Genomic DNA, 22,128 nt, shown 5'->3' with positions numbered 1-22,128 from the left:
TCGTTGCTTCAAAATTCAACATAATTTTTGAATAAAGTCTTAGAATCAGTTGAATGTTCTGCAACAGTCAGGGTTTTATCTAGTTTTGGCCTTTTGGATCAAGTGATCACTTCAGTAAATTTGGTTTAATTTAGCACTTCTGGTGTTTATGGACTGCAGAGTACATTTTACAGATCTAGCCTATTATTACATGTTTTTCTCTTTGATATTTCATTGAAAAGAAGCACGTTTTGTTTTGGAATAGTCCAGCCACAATATTAAATGTGAATGATATTTAAGTGTGGCTAAGGGAGCCTTTAAATTTGTGAGGAAAGGCATATTCAAGATCCCTCTAAAGAAGGAGTGAGTGGGGGTGGGGCATGATGAAATGGACGGAGGAAAAGACAAGAAGGGGGTGGGGTGTTAAAGGTGTAACAGAGAGAGGAGAGAGCAAGGACCTCAAGCTATTGATGGGGAGAGAGAGGAGGGGTTGAACAAGCAAGCGCATAGGAGAGGGAGGGAGGGAGGGGTGTGTGGGCTGAGGCTCTGCTGAATGAGGAAGCAGCAGAGCCATTTTTACTGTTGAGTAACTGCATGCTGGTGTGCCTGTCCTAGAGAGAGGGTGAGAGAGCGAGCTAAGGGAACAAAGTACTCCTCCTGGACCTTATCGGGGCTTTCTCTCCTCTCTCACTTTCCCCTCTCCCCCTTGTACACTGCTTACTTCCCGCTTGTGTCCATTTACGTTGGGGAGGCCCTGGATAGGACACACAATGGAGCGAAGAGACTGTGGCAACTGGGCCGTTGTGCTGCTGAGAGGGGGATGGGGTGGAGAGAGGACCGGCTCACACAGCTAACACAGCCTGCTGGCTGTAGGCTTCCACAGCCTCCTCTCCCTGCCTGGACCCACTCTTTCCAAGCTGGGGCCTTTTTTCCTGGAACAGCCACTCTCCAACGCTGCTTGGACCACGTTTAGGATTACTCACCGTGTTCTGCGGGATTTTAGTACACATACTGGAGCCTGAAGAAAAAAATCCCTCTTGTGTTTTGGATGAGAGAAAAGGGAAAAACAAACTTCTGTGTAATTCTTTCAAGGCTTTCTTTTTGTTTTTTTGGTTTCTGTTCATTGGAGTTCATAAATGGATTACAAGATGCATGCCAAGTCAAACGATTTGCTGGATTTTCAAAAACTGGATGCCCTCTTGGAAAAAATTGCACATTCAGTCTCTGTGAAAAGGTAATGTTGTCTGATGAGGTAGCCTCTCCTACAAAATATATATCACACACATTTAAAGTATTATCATTGAAGCACATAGTTAAAAAGCTGAGAAGAAGTCTAGCCTGGAATCATGGTTCTTGGGACTCTTACGTGTTTTCACAATATCCCTAGTTTTACATGGCCCAGTACAACAGTCCAGTTTAGAAGTATGTCTCCTGTGTTGTGTTGGGGATAGTATTGTTATCCAGATTTCAGCCAGAAGCCATGGACTTACCTCCTGGTGAGAGAGGGGGTGTGGGGGAAGGGGGCCTGAATTGGAAGAAGGGGGTTGTGTTTGTGTGGCAGTAGTAGAAATGTCTCCTTATTCCTGGTAGAGTTTGGCTTCTTTACTCTAAACAGCTGGGAGTATTACCTGAACAAACTGGCATGACTCTTGCCTTTTCCTGTTAAAATGTGCCTGACTCATGATTAGTCAGGTGGTGTGTTCACAGTCTGACTCATAAAGCAACAGTTCAGTATCAACATGAAGCAAACTTCTGAAATTTGTAACCTCACAAAAAAATATTTTAAACAATGTGTCCTGTAAGAGTCATAATTCTCTTTTGAAAATACCCATAACGCAGAAGTAAACAAAGGCCCCAGTTGTGTTTCTCTTAGATTTGTCCATAGAGACTCAAAAGTAGCACAGATCATGCGTGGTAAGCATCCAAAACTAGGATTTGGAACCGCCGAGAATAAAAATACAGCACAGTAGCCAAGAAGTGTTGGAGTGTTACCATAGAAACCATGGCAGCATTTCTTTTTTCCTTGAAGCCAAGTTTCAGCGGGAGTAAAATAAGGTAGCAATTAACCCATTGCGCATGATGCAAGGTGGACAAAGTGTCTTGGCAATATCTGCCACACACACTAAAAGTTTGAGAAAAATGGAAATGGAACCTATTATTCCTCCGGATACTCTGGTTTCCTCCCACCGTCCAAAGACGACATGTTTGGGTTAACTGGTGACGCTAAGAGTTCCGTAGGTCTGAGTGGGAGAGTGTGAGTGGTTGCTCGTCTCTGTCTGTCTCCGTGTGTTGGCCCTGTGACGGACTGGTGACCTGTCCAGGTTGTACCCCGCCCCTCACCCAGAGTGGCTCGAGCAGCCCCCGTGACCTGGAAACGGAAAAGCAGTAGAAGATGGATGAATGAAAATCCACGCAGATTACATTGATACTTTTATATTGACCGTGAAAGGATTTAACACCAAAAACAAATGTAGCACAAATGTTATTTTAACGTTTGACGCACTACAAACTCATCAGTGTAATAAAATTAGTAACAATAACACGAATAATAATGAATAACAAATCAGTAAAAGCTCACAAAATCCTGCCATATATTGTTTTCATTGAAGCATAATCAACACATTTAAGCAGCACAAGTACATTTTCAATATATTTCAAAATAGTACATCTAATTAGAACTGTTTGTTTTAGTTATTTAATGAATCAAATAAAACTGTCACTCCTGCTTGATCTGTTATTTTCCATAAAATAGATGGAAAATTTTTACATGATGGACATATAATTCTAGGCAGCTTAGCAATGTTATTGAAGATCAGATGAGCCAGGGCTTTGACACACTTGAGTCAACAGATGGCTTTCACATGCCACTGGAACATAGCTGAGGGTCTGTCACTGACCATTGCCTGTAATTTTTGGGAGCTGCTACAATCAGCAATGAGACAGTCAATGGAAGACATCCTTGACTGTTTAATTAACCCTGGGAAATGAATTATGTCATTAATTTAGTTTCGTTTTTCATAGATATTGCACTTGTGCCATTTATTTTCTTATTTCATACAGTTGAGGGTCACAGGCTGAAAAGGAAGCATACAAGAAAACCACCACTTCGCACGTCATTCTCTTGTGGTGCATCTTCATCACAATTTCTGATCAATTATTTATGGACTAGCTGTGGCTTTGTTCCCACTAAAACATTATTTTAAAACCGCATCTTTAAAAAGAACTATCTTCATTCAGATAAGACTTTCCACTTTAAATCAAAATTAATCTGCATCCACATTACCTTGCCTGAAAGTGCATACACAAGACCATTAATGTACACTTGCATGCACGTGCTGTCGTTCACAGAACTCTGACTTTCTGCCAATCCAAACAAAATGTGTAATCAGTGTATTATGTTGTATTGGCAGGTGCAGTCACATTTGAGTGGAGCTGCTCCCTGGAGTAGGGTTCACATTGGTACTATGAAAGAGTGAATTGGCGGGGAGTTGTTCTTGGCCTTGTCATTGTGGTCACATCAATTATTTATTCCCTTGCTTTCAGGCAAAAACAGGCCATCATTCTAACACTTAGCAAGGACTTCAAGTGGCAAATCAAAGCCCACGTTTTTGCTTTAAATTGACCTCCCTTCCTCCTCAACAAACAATAAATGATTAATAGTTTACCTTCTTGAAGGATGCAGGCATCTCGCTCTTGCGTATCGCTCTTTCATGTAGGACAATTGCTACGAGGCAGCACACGATTTCCTGCTGTGAGATGTGCATCCCCCACCCCAGTAACCAGAGCTGCTTCCTCCCCAGAAGACATTCCACAGCAGTCTGCAGTGATGTATGTCCAGGTCAAAGGTCAACTGTTATTCCAGATCTGAGAGTGATGTAGGACATGCAGCAGCAGGAAGTGGACCTCTTGATTGACCTCTGTAGGAGGCTTCTGTTGGCTTGATTAGTCTCACATGCCAACGCTGCTCTTAGACAGGGATAGCAGGTCATTGAGACTGGGTGATGCTTATTTATCATATAGATTGACTGAATATAGCATCACACTTGATGTCAACATCAACAAATATAATGCTTACAAAGCATTTAAATGTCAGGAAAAGTCCAAATTCTCACAAATCTACAATGCTGTTAATCTATTGATGCATTATTATATGATAATAGAATTGCAGATCTATCTTTGTGATTCCTTCTGTCTACGCCACATCTGTGCCAATTTTATTGAGCACAGTTTCTCCAACCAACAGTCCCTGCTTATCAGATAAAATATTCTTGGCAGCCGAATTGTCCTGTGAATTTGCGGGATCACTGATTTGGTGAAAGGTGTTGTCATTTTTTTCTGAATTGATCAGCACAGTGTACCTGTTTGTAAAGTGGTTAATTATTTCCAACATCGAAGAAATGAAACATGCAGAATGGTATGAATAGAAGTCAAAGTTTGTTTAGATATTTGGACTAGGGAAGTGTAATGTCAGTTTAAGGACAAACTGAAAACAGAACTGGTACAAGTTCATCATCATTTAAAAACAGGCTCAGCAGGTTTTCTTTCTAAATATTGTCACACAATTATGAATTCCAAGTTACAACCATCACGACTTCAATTGTATCTATGCTTTGTAGTCAGATGTAATAAACAAAGACATCAAAAACCAAACCCCACTTTGTAAGTCAAAAGGTTCTTATTACATTTATAAATCAGCAGCATTACAATGATGTAATGTATAGTTGTGATAAAATTGGAAAGACAGCAGTCCACTAGTGCATGCAACTCTGTTGATCACTTCTGTGTCAGTGAGGTAAAATAATATTTCTCGTAAGGATTTAGTTAACAGGTTGTCAGTCTATCTTAATAGAGAACCCTTAGCATATCATATCACATCAACTGAGTTTTTATGTGCTTTCGTGCATACATGAGTAAAAGGAAAGGGCACTTGCTCAAACTGCAATCAGGTGCATCACGAGAAGTCTTAGTATGTTATGCCCTCAGTTACTTCCACTGCCTCAACTGTTGAACCAAGAAAGGATTGTTTTTCATGTTCCTTAAATTATTAGGGAACATTACACTATTTCCCCAGAAGTTGGACACAGTTCTGTCATGTCAATGACTATCTACTTGAGACTGCATGTTGCTGTTGTTAATGAGGTGTTAAAGACAGCCTGGCAGTATTTGTGGGTATATATGATGAAGACTTAGGTCAAAGCATCACTGCAGAAGAGCTCAAATAGGCTAACATTATCTTGGCTTAGTTATTACAGTGCTGGCTCGAAAGTTGTTAGTGTTGTAGATGTGACAGTCTAAAGCCCATAGCCACCTGGACTGGACCTGGATCTGATTATGGTAAATGCTATCAGCATGCGATCAGCTTATTCTTCTATTTCCCCTTCTAGGCCCGCTTGATCCATTAAATCAGCATCCTACTTAGTACACAGAGCACTGATGTGAGACTTTGATTATCATTAGATTTGTGAATGATTGTGTCTGGAATTTTGTGACGTTACCTTTTACATACATGGAGAACCAACAAATTGGAACGACCATGGAAAAACCATTCTGAAGGAAGATGCACTTCCCATTACTTTTTTTTTTTTTTTTTTTTTTTGCCCCAATTGCCCTTGAGGCTTTAAGCCAGGCAGGGTTTGTACGCTGCTTTCCCACTGTGGCAAAGGTACCCACTGTTGCCTGGGAGCTCAAGTCCAGTGTCACAGAGATGTTCATAGTTCCCTGGTCATAATGATTTGGTTCCTGATAGAATTGCCCGGGTCTTCATGCCTGCCTTCTTCTCCCTCATCCAATGTGCCGATCTTAAGGACTGGTTGTTCGCTTGTCAACATATATATCCAAGACATTGACGAGCTCCACTATTAATTGCTTAATCTTTCAGTGGTTGTCATAGTTTCGCTTGGGTACATGTTTATATTTCGTGCAAGGTTTGAGGCATGGTGATGTGTATTTCCATCATCATGATTTGATCATGCCACGCCAGCCTTATCCTGCACAATTTCACCTAAAGACATTTCATTTCTGTAAGACATCTGTCAGTCTGATAACTTGTCCATTTGTTGTCATTTTAGTTTGACTGGGGCAATTATTTTTGTGAAGAGTGTATGTCTTTATCCCTACATGTTGACCAAGGACAGTTTTCCTTTAGCCACATTTCTGTGTCAACCTTTTTTAAATGATCGAAAACATCTACCCGAGAATTCTTACAAATCCCCATTAAGGAAGCATTAAAGATGTAATGACTCAAAATGACACTTTCCATTTTTGAAAGGACATATGCGTTTTAAACTCAGCTTAATCTCGGTGCTTGATTCAGTTAAGAGCCAAATTTTTCTGCAAGTGACGTGCAGAAAGTTGACAGCCTTTTGGGTTTTCACATATTTGACAGCTAGTGATCAGTTTTCATAAATGTGACTGGAGCAGGAGCACCAGCTGCCTAAGCTGTCTAGCAATCTCTGAAGCTGGGGAAATACAAAAACTGTAATATCCCATTAATTTCTACAACACTAAAATGTAGCTACAACAATGATTTCAGAACTCAGTGGGAACAGTATTAGACAAATTACAGTGCCAACCAGTAGCTACAGCTAACCACGCTCTGCTTTTATATCTATTGTAGAAATATTCATATCCTATAGTAACTGTTCCTTTGACAGCTAATTGAATGTCATTTATTAATGTACAGTTTTTCTCTCTGACACACACACACACACACACACACACACACACACACACACACACACACACACACATTATTACACACATTTTATATATATAGTTAGAAATGTCATTATGTCATTACACTGAAAGTCAGTAGTGTAAGGCTGGTTAGTTGAACTTGTTGCCAGTTGTTTAGACGGTTGGTCCAACAAGATGAGCGAGTTGAATTCCTTACTCTGTCCTCTTCTCTGATTGTTGTCAGCAGGATTCAAAATGCTGACTCAACTACACTCAACTTACACTCAACTTGCTGGAGGCACGGGGCAAATCCAGATCATTTGTTATGAATTTGACTTTTTCCCATTGCACTCTTCTGCTTTTTTTTTTTTTTACACTGGCAGAGATGTGTAATGACCCCATTTTCGATTTGATAACAAGAGTAATCAGTAGCTCTACATTTGTTTGCTCATACCATTCTGGCTTGGCAGTCTGTGCTTATTTGGTCTTATTTGTAAAGTCTTTTTGCTCTAGGCCACACTGCAAGGGACATCTGTGTTACACTAGTACTGTGTCTTTTTATGTGTTGTCATTTAACATATTGGTCAGTTACTCAGAATCTCCACTGTGTCTCTGTGCCTTGGGCAGCCCAAGGCTGTGATCATGTGGTGCACAAACTACTTCCCTTTTCTCAGAAAATGACTCAACAGGAATGTGATTAGTCACAGATCTATACAGTGGAGTGTGTTTATCTGTAAGGCCCTTTTGTGGGGGCTGATTTCAGTGAGAGACTGTCCGACTAACTTGTTTCTATTGGGGATGTCATGCGGTATGATCAGTTTTTGTTTTTGTTTTTTTTACAGAATGTTGTTGTTCCGGAGTCTATTTTCAGTGTGTTATTTCTAAATTATTATTTGTCTTGTTGTTTTGCCTGGGAGAGGACTATTATGTAGAACTGAGTGCTGCACAGTGGAACACATAGTCCCTCAGCTGCCAGATGACGCTAACCCCCCACCCCCACCCTTGTCCACCCACATCCCTAAACACTACCAGGTCCTGAGACAAAGTAGGAAGACAAAGATACAAGAAGAGCATGCAAATGCTTTGGCCAGTCCTTAAACTTAACAGTCTCAGGCCTCGTCTTAGTAAAATGCAGATCTGTGATGTCATTTTTGAGTGAGTCAACACTCTATATATACACTTTTGAATAAATTAAAACGCTGGGAAAGTGCTGGCAGCTGTGTTGCGTCAGCTCTCCGTATTCTGCATGGTACCAAAGAAGAACTTATGAACTATGGCAGAATGGTGGGACAAAGAGGCTAGAAAAGCAAGAACAAAAGTTTCTGAAGTATGAGAACATTTCACGAAAAACAAACCAACGACCAGGTTCAATGCAAAACTCTGTGAAGTTGATCTGTCCTATCATGTCTGCGACGCATGAGCACCTCTGACACATCAGGAGCTATGGTCTCTGATGTTACATCTACTCATGTGGCACTATGATTCAAACCTGGCAAGATTTCAATTAGCATTGACATTTGTTTTGCAACTTTTCTGAACTTGACTGTCATTTTAAGATAAGCTACTCTATAGTTTTTTTTCTTTACCTAATGACATCCACAACGTGAGGCAGGTTTATTCCTGACTATTTTCGCTTAAATTTTACATTGTTTAATACATTTTTATTGTGCTCACAATGATATTTTATTTTAAAACTACATTTACTATCTTGCAAGCACATGTTTCTGTGGCCATTAATCTAATTGAAAAATAATCATTAGTTGCAACCCTAGAAATAATGACTATGGCATAAACTGATTTTCAAGATGTCTTGTGTGATGAAGCGTGATAATTGGTGTAAAATAAAGTACAACATTTTCATTACCCAATTAATACTTTATTGAGGGATGTGCAGAACTTGAAGGAATAAGGAATGTGAAATCATGCCATTAAAGATAACTAAGACTGAACCACAAAATCAACATATATTCTACAGTAAAACTATTGCTATAATTATAATGCTACTTTTTTTTACTGTGCTTTTAATACTTAACTATGTACTGTAAATAATTTTGTAGGACAAAATGAAATGAAATCTTACTGATAACTGTTTCGAGACCCGCTAATGACAGTTTGGTCTTTTCTCTTCCCAGAGAATCCAGCGAGGAGTGCAATGGGATCAGTGGTGCTCTGTCAGTGGAGTCTGTGCCGGGGCCAAGACTAAACTGGTGTTCTGCCAACACCAATACCCCTGCCCCTGCTCCAGCTCCAGCTCCCGCTCCGGGGCCCGAGCCCATGCCCAACCCTGTTAGAATGGGGGACGGCATGGATGCAGCGCAGATGTCGGGCAGCAGCAGCAGCAGCAGCCAGGGGCAGGCCCAGTTCATGGGCAACCCCCCACCCCCAGAGTACATCAATCCCAACAGGCCAAAGCGCCAGACCAATCAGCTGCAGTTTCTGCTGAAGGTGGCGTTGAAGGCCCTGTGGAAACACCAGTTTTCCTGGCCCTTTCATGTGCCGGTGGATGCAGTCAAACTTAACCTGCCTGTGAGTACTAGCTTATCTCTGTGTATATGACACCTCATATATCAAGACTGAGTCTACATCACGTTCCAGCTGCACGTGTGTGTGTGATGATTTATATTTCTAGCTATGTGCAAACCAACTTTACCTTACTGGATGTACATATACAGTATTATTTGAGAGTTTTTTTTTTTTGTCCTCAAACAGGAGCATGATGAATGTATCTTGTATTTGATGATTGGAGCTTGGATGTTTGATCTAGGTGTGCATAGACATGCCTTCTAATTATGTTGGGCTCTGTGGAGTCAGCCAGTTTCATTTATATAACCAAATATCCCAAACCAGACATTTTGTACAGTATGCTGACTCAGATTTGAGCAAAAGAAAAAAACATGAAACCCTAAAACCATCACTTAAACTTTTATACATGTTTAAAGATGTCTTTGGAAACAACAGCAGTTAATTTCCTGTTATCACTGATCTTAGTGAGATTCATTTTGATAGAAATGTTTAGAGGTGGCATGTAGCAGGTTAATTGTGACTATTTGTTTCTCAGTCTCTTGTATTGTGCAGTTGTTTTGTCATTATTCTGTGGTATTTGTCGATTTTAGAGATTTTAATGAATAGACCATGTTTTCAAATCCAAAATAAGTGCTATAGGTAAAGCAAACTTCCAAATACAGCAGCTTCATCATCCCAGCAGAGAAACAGGGAGAGTCTTGTTTATTGTTGTTGACATCCTCGTATGCATTTTTCAGGACTACTACACAATAATTAAAACTCCTATGGACATGGGAACAATCAAGAAAAGGCTTGAGAACAGTTACTACTGGAATGCCCAAGAATGTATCCAAGACTTCAACACGATGTTTACCAACTGCTACATATACAACAAGGTGACATAATTGTACACTGAAGCCATTATTTCCATCAAGTGTCAAGATTCTGATAAGCGTCCACTTTAACTACAAGTGTTTGTCTCCCCCTGCAGCCTGGAGATGACATTGTCTTAATGGCTGAAGCTCTAGAGAAGGTTTTTCTCCAAAAGATTGAAGAAATGCCTCAGGAAGAAACTGAGATTGTTGTCATGACAGGGAAAGGTCGTGGACGGGGCCGGAGAGAGGGAGGTAAGTAGGGTTTTTTTTTTTTTGTTGTTGTTGTTGTTTTTTTTTGCCCTCAGTGATCTCACCCATTGCTAACACCTGTTCTTGGAGCAGGTCTGTGCGTAATGGGATATTTATGTATGTTTTCTTATCTAGGTCTGAGCTTGAAACCTGGGGCCATCATTGATCCTTTGTCCACAACTCCTCAAACCCGTGGACTCTCAAACCTCTCAGCAGTGCCGCAGAGCCGAGGACCAGTGCAGGGCCCGCCTTCACTAGCTCCCCAGCCTTTGATGCAAGCCCATGTTCCCCCAACGTTACCTAGCCATGCGCCTCAGCTTGGAGCTCCCTACTCCCTGGGCCAGTCAGACTGTGCTCCTCAAGTTCCAATCATGACTTCTGTGCCTCCCCCTGGTCAGACCTCCCTTCCTCCAGTATCCATCCAGAGCCCTGCCCCTATGCTGCAGAATCCTATAACCATGACCAAAGTGAGTTTGAGTTACACAGGGATCTATCAAGGTGATCACATTGTTGACCACGCTAGGCAGCATTAGGGAGGTGTTGTTTTGTGTTGCCATTACTCTGACTATTTATTTCTTTGCTCTTTATTCACATGTCTGTTCTGTCTTTCTGTTCACTGCAATCTAGCAAAGAAAGAGCCAGAAAAGGAAAGCAGACACTACAACACCCACAGCGAATGACCAACTCAGTGAATCTTCACCAGCAGAGTCCAAATCTGGGAAGACACTACCCAGGCGAGAGAGTGCCAGACCTACGAAACTAATGAAGAAGGAAGCCCCAGACTCTCAGCATCACATAGGCATTGGGATTGGACTAAGTGGACCAAGTGGGGGTCATAGCCCCAAACCACAAGATCAGCTGGGATACTGTGCTAGTCTGGTCCGTGACATGTTGTCAAAGAAGCATGCTGCTTACGCCTGGCCATTCCACAAACCTGTTGATGTGGATGCACTTGGACTGCACGATTATCATGATATTATCAAACATCCCATGGACCTTAGCACCATCAAGGTGGGTTCAAGATAACATAGTTGAACAAGGGTGCTATAAGTTATTTCAGGGAGTGATCTTGTGGCACTGCAAGTAAAATTAACCGTTGATATTTTCAATAGGCCAAGCTGGAGAACAAGCAATACCGTGATCCACAGGAGTTTGCTGCTGATGTACGATTAATGTTTTCCAACTGCTACAAATATAACCCACCAGACCATGAAGTGGTAACTATGGCACGCAAATTACAGGTAATTACAGTTTATCATTTAGACAGTGTTACTTGCTAATAGTTAAACACACCATAGGAAGGCAGTTCAGTTGAAGAGAAAATTGGTTGTTTGCCAGAGCTCTTTTAGTTTACACTTTGAAAGTGAAATGTAATCTTAGCATAGTACACACTAGAAATACATATAAGGCAATTTCAGCGCTCAGTTTACTATCTAGCCTTATTTTGAAGGCTGTGAGTTTGCATATAATGCACACATAGATAGCTACACCTACAAACAAAACAACCCAGAGATATAAACTTTAGAGAGAGTAGATAGAGACCAAGTCGTGGGATACCAATAAAGTCTGATACACAAAAGCACACAAAGAGCAGAAGTCAAAATTTGTGGTGTTTTGGATTTATCTTGATAAACATAAATATTTTGCTTAATTGGTTTGTTTCCTTTCATTTTCAAGGATGTTTTTGAGATGCGCTTTGCCAAGATGCCAGATGAACCTGAGAGCAAGCCTCTGGTTCCTGCCCCTGCCCCTACACTCCACCATCCTGCTCCTGTTAAGCCCCAGCCTCCTTTGGCCCACATTGACTCATCTTCAGACAGTTCCAGTGACTCATCCTCTGAGTCTGAGTCTTCCACAGATGACTCTGAGGAGGAAAGAGCCCAGAGATTGGCAGAGCTCCAGGAACAGGTCAGTGATCAGAGAAGGTCCAGAGTGTCAGCAAATTCCTTGTCCAGCCCATGATGCCTGTTGTTGAGTGCTGGTCTCTTCTTTTGATACAGCTGAAAGCCGTTCATGAACAGCTGGCTGCCCTGTCTCAACCACAAGCCAGCAAACCAAAGAGAAAAGAGAAGGAAAAGAAGGAGAAGAAGAAAGATAAACATAAGAAGAAAGGGAGCATGCCTGGCCTAGTTGATGAAATTCAGGATGCTACAACTGTTTCACAGTTGTCTAAGAAGACCAAGACCAACAATAGTAACAAAGAGCTTAATCCCAAGAAAAAGCCCAGGTGGGTATCAAAATGTATCCATGTCAGGCGGTCACTTAGAACTATGACCCTTACTAACTTGTGCCCCTTCTTGTTATGCTCTTGCTAGACAATTGTGGTCACAACTGGGTTGAAAATTTACTTTTCTTGTAAATGAATATAACCGGTAGAATAATAATAGTTGTTAATCTGAGAAGCTGACTGGTATCATGTTGTCATCTTCTTCTTGGGTAATAAAATTATTATTATTTTTTTTTAATCGTAAAACATTTTAACATTAACATAACAATTTTGAGAAAGTCTGTGAAAGGCAGTGTTGCAATTTGTTAAATGAAATGTGTTTTTGCCTCTGTAGTAAAAAGGAAGGGATCAAGAGCAATCATCCCTCCAACCTGCAGCCAATTCTTAGCCTGGAGGATGACCTGGGGGCTGCTGGGTCATCAGCTGCCGGGGAGAAGTGCAAGCCTATGACTTATGAGGAGAAGAGGCAGTTAAGCTTGGACATCAACAAACTTCCTGGTGACAAGCTTGGCCGTGTAGTACATATTATCCAATCCCGAGAGCCCTCACTCAAAAACTCAAACCCCGATGAGATAGAGATTGACTTTGAGACACTCAAGCCTTCCACTTTACGTGAGCTGGAAAGATATGTGTCTTCCTGCCTCCGCAAGAAGAAAAAGGTTCCAGGTAAGCAACTTTAGAAAATCATCATTCTCTGTGTGTGGGAGTTTTCTTGTTTAACAAGGAGTGTGAAAGTGACTATGGGCCACTCATTTCAGATAAGGTATTTTACTCTGGAAATGCGTGAACTGACTTGTGTTTTGCAGTCGAGAAGACTTTGGAGTCCATGGCTACTTCCAAAAAGACTGGATCTTCTTCGGAGAGCAGTGGTTCTAGCTCAGACAGTGAAGCGGAGGGTTCTGGTAAGTTAGTCAAAATTTTGTCACTCACTTAAATCTAATCAAAAACCCAATTTTAAGTGTACAACTTTGTCACGTCTTTACAGGAATGATTAAACAGCAGAAAAAGCGAGGTCAGGCTGTGAAGGAGGGGAAGAAGACACATCCTCACCCTCAGAGTGGCTCCGCTCAATCTGGACTTAATTCCCAACCTGTAGGCCTTCAGTCCAGCAGCCAGATAAAGCACCATCAGCAGCAGCATCAGCCATCTCCTGCAGCCTTCTTGGCTACTCCTGTCGCTGCCCTTGAGTCTTCCCAGTTATTGGAGACCAGCTTTGAGTCACTGCCACCTTTTGGCCAGCCCCTCATGCATTTGTCCCACCACACAGGCAACTCTTCCTCACCACCGCCTCCACACCTCAATGCTCATTCTGCTGGGCCCGTGTCCCCAGAGACCCACCCCTTCCTCAACCAGCATCCCGTCCTCCCGTCTCCAGGTAAGGCTACTGCAGTCTGCTGCACTTTAGACATGACCAGAAGTCATGTTTACTCAGATATTCATTATTTGTGCAAGTGTAACTGCCGTCCCTTTGACAACAATGGCTCCCACAAAATCAATAATTCTGCTTTCAAAATTTTACTTTCTTCTGCAGCTATCTGTTCTGTTAATTTATTGTTCTTTCTATGTAGAAATTAAAATATATAAGAACTGATGTACCTCCCATATCATTTGTAAGACCTTGTGAGCCTGGGCGTACACTCATTGCCAAATGATACATTGGGCTTGAGGATGGTAGATGTTCCTCAAAGTAATTAGTGAATCCATCAATCAGACTTATTTGTGAAAGGTGCATAGAATGAAAGCAATAACATTAATTCCCCCCATCCACACACTGTGGAATAAATTATTGTTATAATAAAAAAAAAAAAAAAAAACAAATATAGTAAAATGATAATAGCAACTGAGGAAATACTTATTGGAATAAATTCCGGCAGCACAGCTGCATAGTGGTTAGGGCTGTTGTCCTGTTGTAGAGTTTTTATATTCTCCCCATGCCTGTGTTGGTTTCCCCCGGGTACTTTGGTTTCCTCCCACCGTCCAATGACATGCATGTTTAAGCTAATTGGTGACTAAATTGCCTGTAGGTCTGAGTGTGAGTGGTTGTTTGTCTCTGTATGTCTCTTTGTCTGTGTGCTATCCCTGAGACGGACAGGCGACCTGTCCAGGGTGCAGCCCGCCCATGCCCAATGTGAGCTGGGATTGGCTCCAGCACCCAACGTGACCTGGTAGAAGATGAATGAATTAACTCTGTTAAAGTTCTAGATATTAATGATGCATTTTGTTTTCCTTTGGTTGCTATGTGCAACTTAAGCCTTGCACAGTTCCATGCCTCAGCAGCCTTCTCGACCTAGTCACAAGGCAGCGCCTCTTCATCCTAAGCCCCCTCAGCAGCAACCAGCACCTCCTCAGCAGCAGCCAATCCTGCAACAGCAGCAGCAGCAACAACAACAACAACAACAACAACAGCAGCAGCAGCAACAACAACAACAGCAACAACAACAGCAACAACAACAGCAGCAACATCAGCAGCAGCAGCAGCAACAACAACAGCAGCAACAGCAACAGCAACAGCATCAATTGCAGCCCCCGCCGCCGCCCCAGACAGCACCACCGCCACCACCACAGCATCAGCTCTCTTCTCAGATCCTCCACCCTCCTCAGCCTCTGCACCAGCGGCCCATGTCCCCCCCAACGCTCACACCCCAAGGTTTGCTGTCTTCCCAGCCTCCCCAGATGCTGTTGGAGGATGATGAAGAGCCAGGGTCTACAACACCTCTGAACCAAGTACAGTTATACCTACAGCAGTTGCAGCAAGCTCGTCAGCCCCAACAGTCCATGCAGTCGCTCCAAGCACAGGCTCGTCAGCAGCAGCAGCAGCAACAACAACAACAACAACAACAACAACAACAACAGCAGCAACAACAGCAACAACAACAACAGCAACAGCAACAACAAGGACAGACTTCTCTTCTGCAGTCTGTCCAGGGACAATCCCAACTCTCGTCTCAGACCACACTCCCCCCTGCCCAGCTGCCTGTTCAGACCCAGCCCCAACCGGCCCCATCACATTCAGCCCCACCACAACAGATGCCTGTACATCAGGCCCGCCACATGCAGCCTACTCTGCAGCAGCCTCAGCAGCAGCAACTGAACTACCAGCAGGGTCCTGGGCTAACTGCTCAATCCCAGGGATCACAACACAAAGTATCCATGCCCGCCAGTAAAGCACAGCAGATCATCCAGCAACAGCAAGAACAGCCCTCCCCTCGCCCAACCAAGGCTGACCCTTATAACACAGGTCAGTCAAAGGAGATGCAACAGAAATTACAGTGTAACCCGTGCATAAGCAAGAACCACAGTTCAGTTCACACAAAATCAATTATATAAATATAAATAACACCCGTCTTCTTTGTTGACAGGTCACCTGAGGGACAACCCATCCCCTCTCATTATGCACTCCCCTCAGCTTCCTCAGTATCCCCCTGTGTCTCACCAGTCTCCACCTCACAATGTGCAGCCGAAAAAGGTGAGGAACCTGCTCTGGTCGGTGGAAGGTTGTTTTTTGTTTTTTTTTTTTTTTTAGATTTTTTTTTTTTTTTAAGGGAAGGGAGGAGTAATACAGGACTAATTTGTTTTTTGTGGGGTTTTTCTGTTTTGTTTTGTTTTTTTGCATGTGGCCTTGCAGCAGAGAGCCCCCGTGAGCCAAGGTGTGTTAAAGGAGGAGAAACTTCCTCCATCCCCAGTAATGAGAGGAGAGCCATTTAATCCTGCAATGAGACCAGACCACCACAAGCATCCTGATAACAAGTCTTCTCAACCAGGCCACGGCCAACAGAGTGCGTACTCTGCAATTTTCCTCAGACATTCTGCAGTTGAAACATGTATGAAGAAGAAACTGCGTACTAACAGCATGCTGGGTATGTGTGCTTGTATTAAACAGATGTGAAGTCCATGGACAGCTCACGGCCTGTCATCCGCTCCTCTGAACCCAGTGGGCCACCCTCTTTACTGCAAGAGAAGGACAAGTTCAAGCAGGAGTCCAAGACACCCATTGCCCCCAAAAAAGTACAGGTAGGTGTTAGAGCAGCTTTCTAAAAATCCTTCAACTTCTGTTTTTGACTTGACTTTTTGACATGACTTATGACCTGACCTCAAATGATAATTAATTGTGTGTATTTTGTCAGGATGTGAAACTAAAGAACATGGGCTCGTGGGCCAGCCTGGCACAGAAGTCCACATCTACGCCCTTATCTGCAGTGAAATCATCAAGTGACAGTTTTGAGCAGTTCCGCCGTGCTGCACGGGAGAAAGAGGAGAGGGAAAAAGCCTTGAAGGCCCAAGCTGAGCAGGCAGAAAAAGACCGGCTACGCAGAGAGCAGGATAAACTACGGTAAGGTTGCCAGAAGAAACCTGCAGACAAACTACAGCTCAAATTAGGTTATTTGATTTAAGTTCTTTTTTTTTCTCAGAATTTAATTTCAAAAGTTAAACTTTCATATATTTTTATTCTTCACACAGAATGTAATATATGGCCAATGGCTCATAAAAATTGTGTTAAGTTGTGTTAACAGCAAAATAACACCTTTGAATAACATTGGCTTTAGATGCACCTATATATGAAATGCAACATTGTTTACTGCATGCTAGGCTATTGAGGAGATATACCTGTCATTAATAAATCCTGTGTTTGATTCAGGGAACTCAGAAATGACAAAATAAAGCACAATATTTGTATGTAGGTTTTACAGCAATTGAAGCCAGAAACCGCTGTTTTACAATAAGAGCAAGCTGTCTGGGTATGCAGATTTGAAAATGCGTATTAATCACGCTGAGAGACCAGCCTGTTATTCCAACCAAGATTTAGACTCATTATTGGGAGTCATTCAAAATATGAAATTGTTTGAATTTATTTGAACTCAACTGAGAAATCTGAGGGCTCTAAGTAATGGATAATATACTGTATATTTGTGCAAGCTAACAATAAGGTGATGCATCCTGCCCTCTAGTGCCCACACACCAGGACGACAGCAGCCACCGAAAATAGTGTGTAACTAACTGTAAGACGTTATTCATGCATGGGTGTCTTCTCTTTCTTTGACTATTAACACTGTGTTTTGAATAATGTGTCAAACTAATTAGCTCATGTTGTTCAACAGCTCTTTCAGTGATGTACAGATTTTCAAGATACTAAATAATAATAATAATAATAATAATAAACCACATGTAAAGTTAACAGAGCATGCTAAAGTTAAAATGAGTATTGGCCAGTTTTTTTTTTTTTTTTTTTTTTTTTGCCCGTGTCAGCAGCTTGGCTCATGTTTCCAGATGTTGTAATTTCATAGACTTTTGTAGACTTTCTCCCAGTTTTATAAGCCAGTTTATTGTAGCAGCAGTACACCACATCTGTGCAGATTAGCCTTGTTGTTTAGCTTTATATTAGCTTTTGTTTTTTCTAGTTATTTATGAGTCATTTTACCTTTGAGAGATCCATATGAGTCCAGATGTAGATTCAAGAGCGACTCTCACTCAAAAGCCCACAGCTGTGTGAAAAGCACTTGATTTCATCCAGTTGGAATTTTTGCTCTGAATGTTTTCCAGTGGTCGGGATGATGAGGACGTCATGGAGCCAAGCAGAAGGGTGCACGAAGAGCCACGCAGGCGTCTAGAACAACAGCACATCCAAGCACCTTCACAACAACAACAACAACAACAACAGCAACAACAACAGCAGCAGCAGCAGCAACAGCAGCAGCAGCAGCAACAACAACAACAGCAGCAGCAGCAGCAGCAGGAGCCTCAGCCTACTGCCATTCAGCAACCTCCTCAACCCCCAACGCCGCCTCAGCCCACCACACAGAACCCACTAGACCAACAAAGAGAGCTAGCACGCCGTCGAGAACAGGAGAGGAGGAGGCGAGAAGCGGTGAGAAGATCATTTAACGTTCTTTAGTGTTATGGAGTTAAATATGACGCTAACTCCAATAAATAGAAAAGACAGGGAATCGAGACCATGCACCATAGAGAAAGAGTTCAATTTGAACAGTAACAGGGATCTTTGTAATTACATTTGTAGGTTTGAGATCAATTTTCAGAGACTCAGGAGAAATTAATGCAAAGAAAAATGCTTAGTTGTTTTTTTTTCTCTCTCTCTCTCCCTCTCTCTTCAGATGGCAGCAACTATTGACATGAATTTCCAAAGTGACTTAATGGCTATCTTTGAGGAGAACCTGTTTTGAGGAGAGGAGCAACTGAAACGTAACTGCAAAAATAAACAAAAATACAAAACAAGAAAAAAAAAGAAAAAACTCAGATGATGTACACTTCTTCTAAAGTGAGATTTCGTGACCATGCACCGCGGAGGGACATGGACTGTATATAGATATGACAGATGCTTGGAGGCTTTGAGTTCAAACGCTGGACGGGGAGGACATGGCTCACTTTACCCCTATGGATGAACAACACGCACCGCATGGGGGTGGTCTCATCATTTGGGATGCCACTTCCTGGGAATTTGGCATCGTCTGCCTGATATCTCTCAACATGAGCGAATGGACCCCTGCTGGCACAGTTGCCTTTATCGCACTTGTTTCTAACAGTGTGTGTGGGCACAACAATAATTGCAAGAGTAAAGACATCCCAATAAGAATGAAGATGCTCTGATAATGTACTGACAGACTGTGCAGCGGTGTTTTGAAAACTGCCAGATGTCTGAGGTGATAAAGACAACTGGTCTTTCTGTTCTAATTTGTTTGTTGTACGTGAACACGTGAAATGGTTTGGGAGGGGGGAGGTGGGCAACTTCCATACTGTAAATCATGTATATTTCTCAGCAGAGAAGGTACACTTTGCCTTACACCTCTTTCCTAAACAGACCATAATATTCTGTGGCCTGCACACATGGACAAAAGATAACATTTACAACCAGAAGTAGGAGCAGCGCAGATCTTTTTCATCATCTAGTATCTACTGTAAAAAAGTATTTTCTTATACTACAATAACTGTTTATTTTGGATCTTTTTTCCCTCTTTGAATCTTCACACCAACACACTCCACCACGTATGTCTATGCCAAACAACTCATTATCTTTTATGCTCAATTACTTGTCCTAAAACATGATAGGTAGCTAGTGGAAAAACCCTAAATATATGCATTATTGTAGTTCCAGTAAGTATTTTATCGAAGATTGAATCAGTTGGAAGTTTTCATCATGCCTTGTATTTTTAATTTAAAGCCACCACAGGACATTGTTAGCAGAAGAGTGGAATGGTCCAGCCGTCTCTGAGCTTTAGTTGAAATATGATTTCACTACAAGTGTTGCACCATTCTTTGTATTTTTACACTTTTAGAAGGAATATTGAAAATGTTCATATCATCAGCCTAATCACAATAGTGACACTACTGGATCAGAAACGAAGTGAGAAGACGAGGAGCCTCTCGCTGTTCCCTTTGTGTCTGATCTGAACAAATGGGCCTTGATCAAGTATCAATGAGCGGAGTGTTGTGTCTGTGGCAGGGAGGGGACAGTCAGGGGATCAAAGACAAACACTCACCACCTTTTCTGTAGCTGCTACTTGAACCAGGTTAGTAAAAATAGTTGAAGGGATCTGAAGGAGCTCCTAGTTATTTTCTGCATCAGGCCGTCAGTAAGGGCACACTGTTGACAACACAAAAAAAATTGGCAAATGGTTCCAAAAATTATGACTCCGAAAATGCTGAAAAAACAGTTTTGATTTCTATCTTTGTTCTTGTTCAATAATAGTGGATGTGAGTTCTAATTCTGTTCTTGGGGACATTGTTTGGACCAGGGAAGGGTTGAAATCTGAATGCAGCTCGTCCTCTCCACTTGTCTCTTATGGTGTTTTTCTCCAGTGCCTGTATTGTATTGCAATTCTCGTTGGGTTATATTACACTTGGAGGGGGTTTAGAAAAAGGGTGAGTCAGGAATGGGTGGTGTAATATTTGAATGCGGGAGGGGGGAGGGAGATTTTTTGAAAGAGTTTGAGTAAAAAAAAAAATAAATAAAATTAAAAAAAAAGGAAAAGACAGCATTTTATATTTTACCCGTGGTTAATATTCGGGTTTTAAATTTAGTTTTAGCTGGACTTCTATGAGTGTACACACCTGACAACTACTTTCTCATTTTGGTCAATCAGCAGATTTTAGGTAGATGTTTCAGCGTTGCCACACTAGCGTTTGAGTCTTGTCTGTGAGTGCGACTGTGTAAATTTGGACGGCTGTGTGACTGTTTTTTTTTTTGTGTGTGTGTGTGTGTGTGTGGTGCAAGGAGGCATGTTCGGCAATGTAGATAAGCATTCTATTGAAGGGAGGCAAAGAAACGGATAAACAGTACTTCAGGAGAATTCGTTTTTGAGCTTAAATCACCTCTTTAATTTCTATGAAGTCCACCATATATGAATATATAATTTTTATTATTCGACTGGTTTTGAAAGGCTAAAAGAAAAAAACCTTCATTCCTTTTCAGTCTTTTTTTGTTTTGTTTTGTTTTCACAGTAACTGTCAGACATAATGTGCCATGAGTTCTACAGAGAATGTGCTGACCTGCAGCTCAGCCCAGAGTTTGCTTTATTCAGGTATTTTATTTTGTGTTGCGTATGTTCTGTTTTGGGGGTTTTGTTCATACATTTTCCTCGATTATCGTTTGGTATGTGAGTGGTCTATCGAGGTCTCCGATTAAGTCTGTTGAATAAACTCATCTCTTTTATAGAAAATTAAAAAAAATAAACAAAGTTTTGTCTCTTAGTCTTTTTACCAATTTCAGTGGCTCTGGAACTGCTGTCAGTCATAATAATAATGAGGGAAGGAAAAGGTGAGACTGAGCTACATATGATATCAGAAATCAGAACCATGCATCAGTTACATGTTGCCACTTAAAGAATATAAATTACAGCAAAAAACTGCAGCTGCAGGTAGAAAAATGAAGCAAATATGAGACAGTGATTCACGATGCTTTTCTGGCATGCTGAGTAGCTTTATAACACCTGACATCCACGGTGATATCAGGGACATATCCTGTGCTGGCTCTATTTTATTTTAATACCAGTGTGCTCACATTATTGATGTGATTTAGTTGGATTTTTTTACTAATTTATTTTGGAAGGTATTATCTGGTGGTGTTGGTATAATATTAGATTTAAGGTGACCTTTGTGACCGGGATCATGATGATTTACTGCAGTGACCAACTTCTACACTATATCAACTCAGGAGCTGCTCATTTTATTCTGGCTCCATCTTGATCATTTATGGAGTGTGATTTCTATTCCCGTTTGTGGACAGTTTATTGTCAAACACAAACAGGGACGGCTGGTTTTACGGTCACAACGAGACGCTGCACTACGTCACCAACAACACAGTGGCCGCGACTTCCTGTGACTTCAAAATAATGTGCTTCGTTCAGTAACAACCACGCAAAACCACAACTCTGCTGAGAAGTAAGTTTGTGTTATTATTATTATTATTGTTGTTGTTGTTGTATTTTTGAACTTCCTTTATAGTTATTCAAACACTGTGTTCTCCCTGGCTTTAATGTGGTAGTGTACTTCCGCTCTGTGGCCACTGGTGGTGGTCACTGTTTTGAGGAGCCGTATTATTATTATTATTATTATTATTATCCTTAGTTATCGCTTTGCACCGTCCAAACTGCAGATAAAGGCTACATGGAG

At 41.6% G+C, this 22,128-nt stretch overlaps 1 protein-coding gene across 1 annotated transcript; it reads left to right on the top strand.

The window, feature by feature from the left end:
• Positions 1-571: 571 nt before the first annotated feature.
• Positions 572-20,508, top strand: brd4 (bromodomain containing 4). The gene is made up of 19 exons (XM_029508640.1): positions 572-1,213; positions 8,787-9,180; positions 9,915-10,052; positions 10,148-10,283; positions 10,416-10,747; positions 10,908-11,291; positions 11,393-11,521; positions 11,958-12,188; positions 12,281-12,507; positions 12,842-13,173; positions 13,314-13,409; positions 13,493-13,882; positions 14,759-15,745; positions 15,867-15,973; positions 16,133-16,283; positions 16,388-16,518; positions 16,632-16,837; positions 18,046-18,370; positions 18,615-20,508. The coding sequence occupies exons 1-19, from the start codon at positions 1,116-1,118 to the stop codon at positions 18,681-18,683; spliced, it is 4,863 nt and encodes a 1,620-aa protein (XP_029364500.1). The 5' UTR covers positions 572-1,115; the 3' UTR covers positions 18,684-20,508.
• Positions 20,509-22,128: the final 1,620 nt, after the last annotated feature.

The sequence above is a fragment of the Echeneis naucrates genome, chromosome 8, assembly GCF_900963305.1.
Source record: "Echeneis naucrates chromosome 8, fEcheNa1.1, whole genome shotgun sequence".
In the NCBI taxonomy this organism is placed as follows: domain Eukaryota; kingdom Metazoa; phylum Chordata; class Actinopteri; order Carangiformes; family Echeneidae; genus Echeneis; species Echeneis naucrates.
This window is presented reverse-complemented; position numbering and strand designations above follow the sequence as displayed.

What these genes read in the sequence shown, in the direction of transcription:
- brd4 (XM_029508640.1), top strand. Translation starts at nt 1,116, where the DNA reads ATGGATTACAAGATGCATGCCAAGTCAAACGATTTGCTGGATTTTCAA. An exon ending in CTATGGCACGCAAATTACAG is followed by an intron (nt 11,522 to 11,957) that starts GTAATTACAGTT and finishes TTCATTTTCAAG; the next exon opens with GATGTTTTTGAGATGCGCTT. An exon ending in TGGCAGAGCTCCAGGAACAG is followed by an intron (nt 12,189 to 12,280) that starts GTCAGTGATCAG and finishes CTTTTGATACAG; the next exon opens with CTGAAAGCCGTTCATGAACA.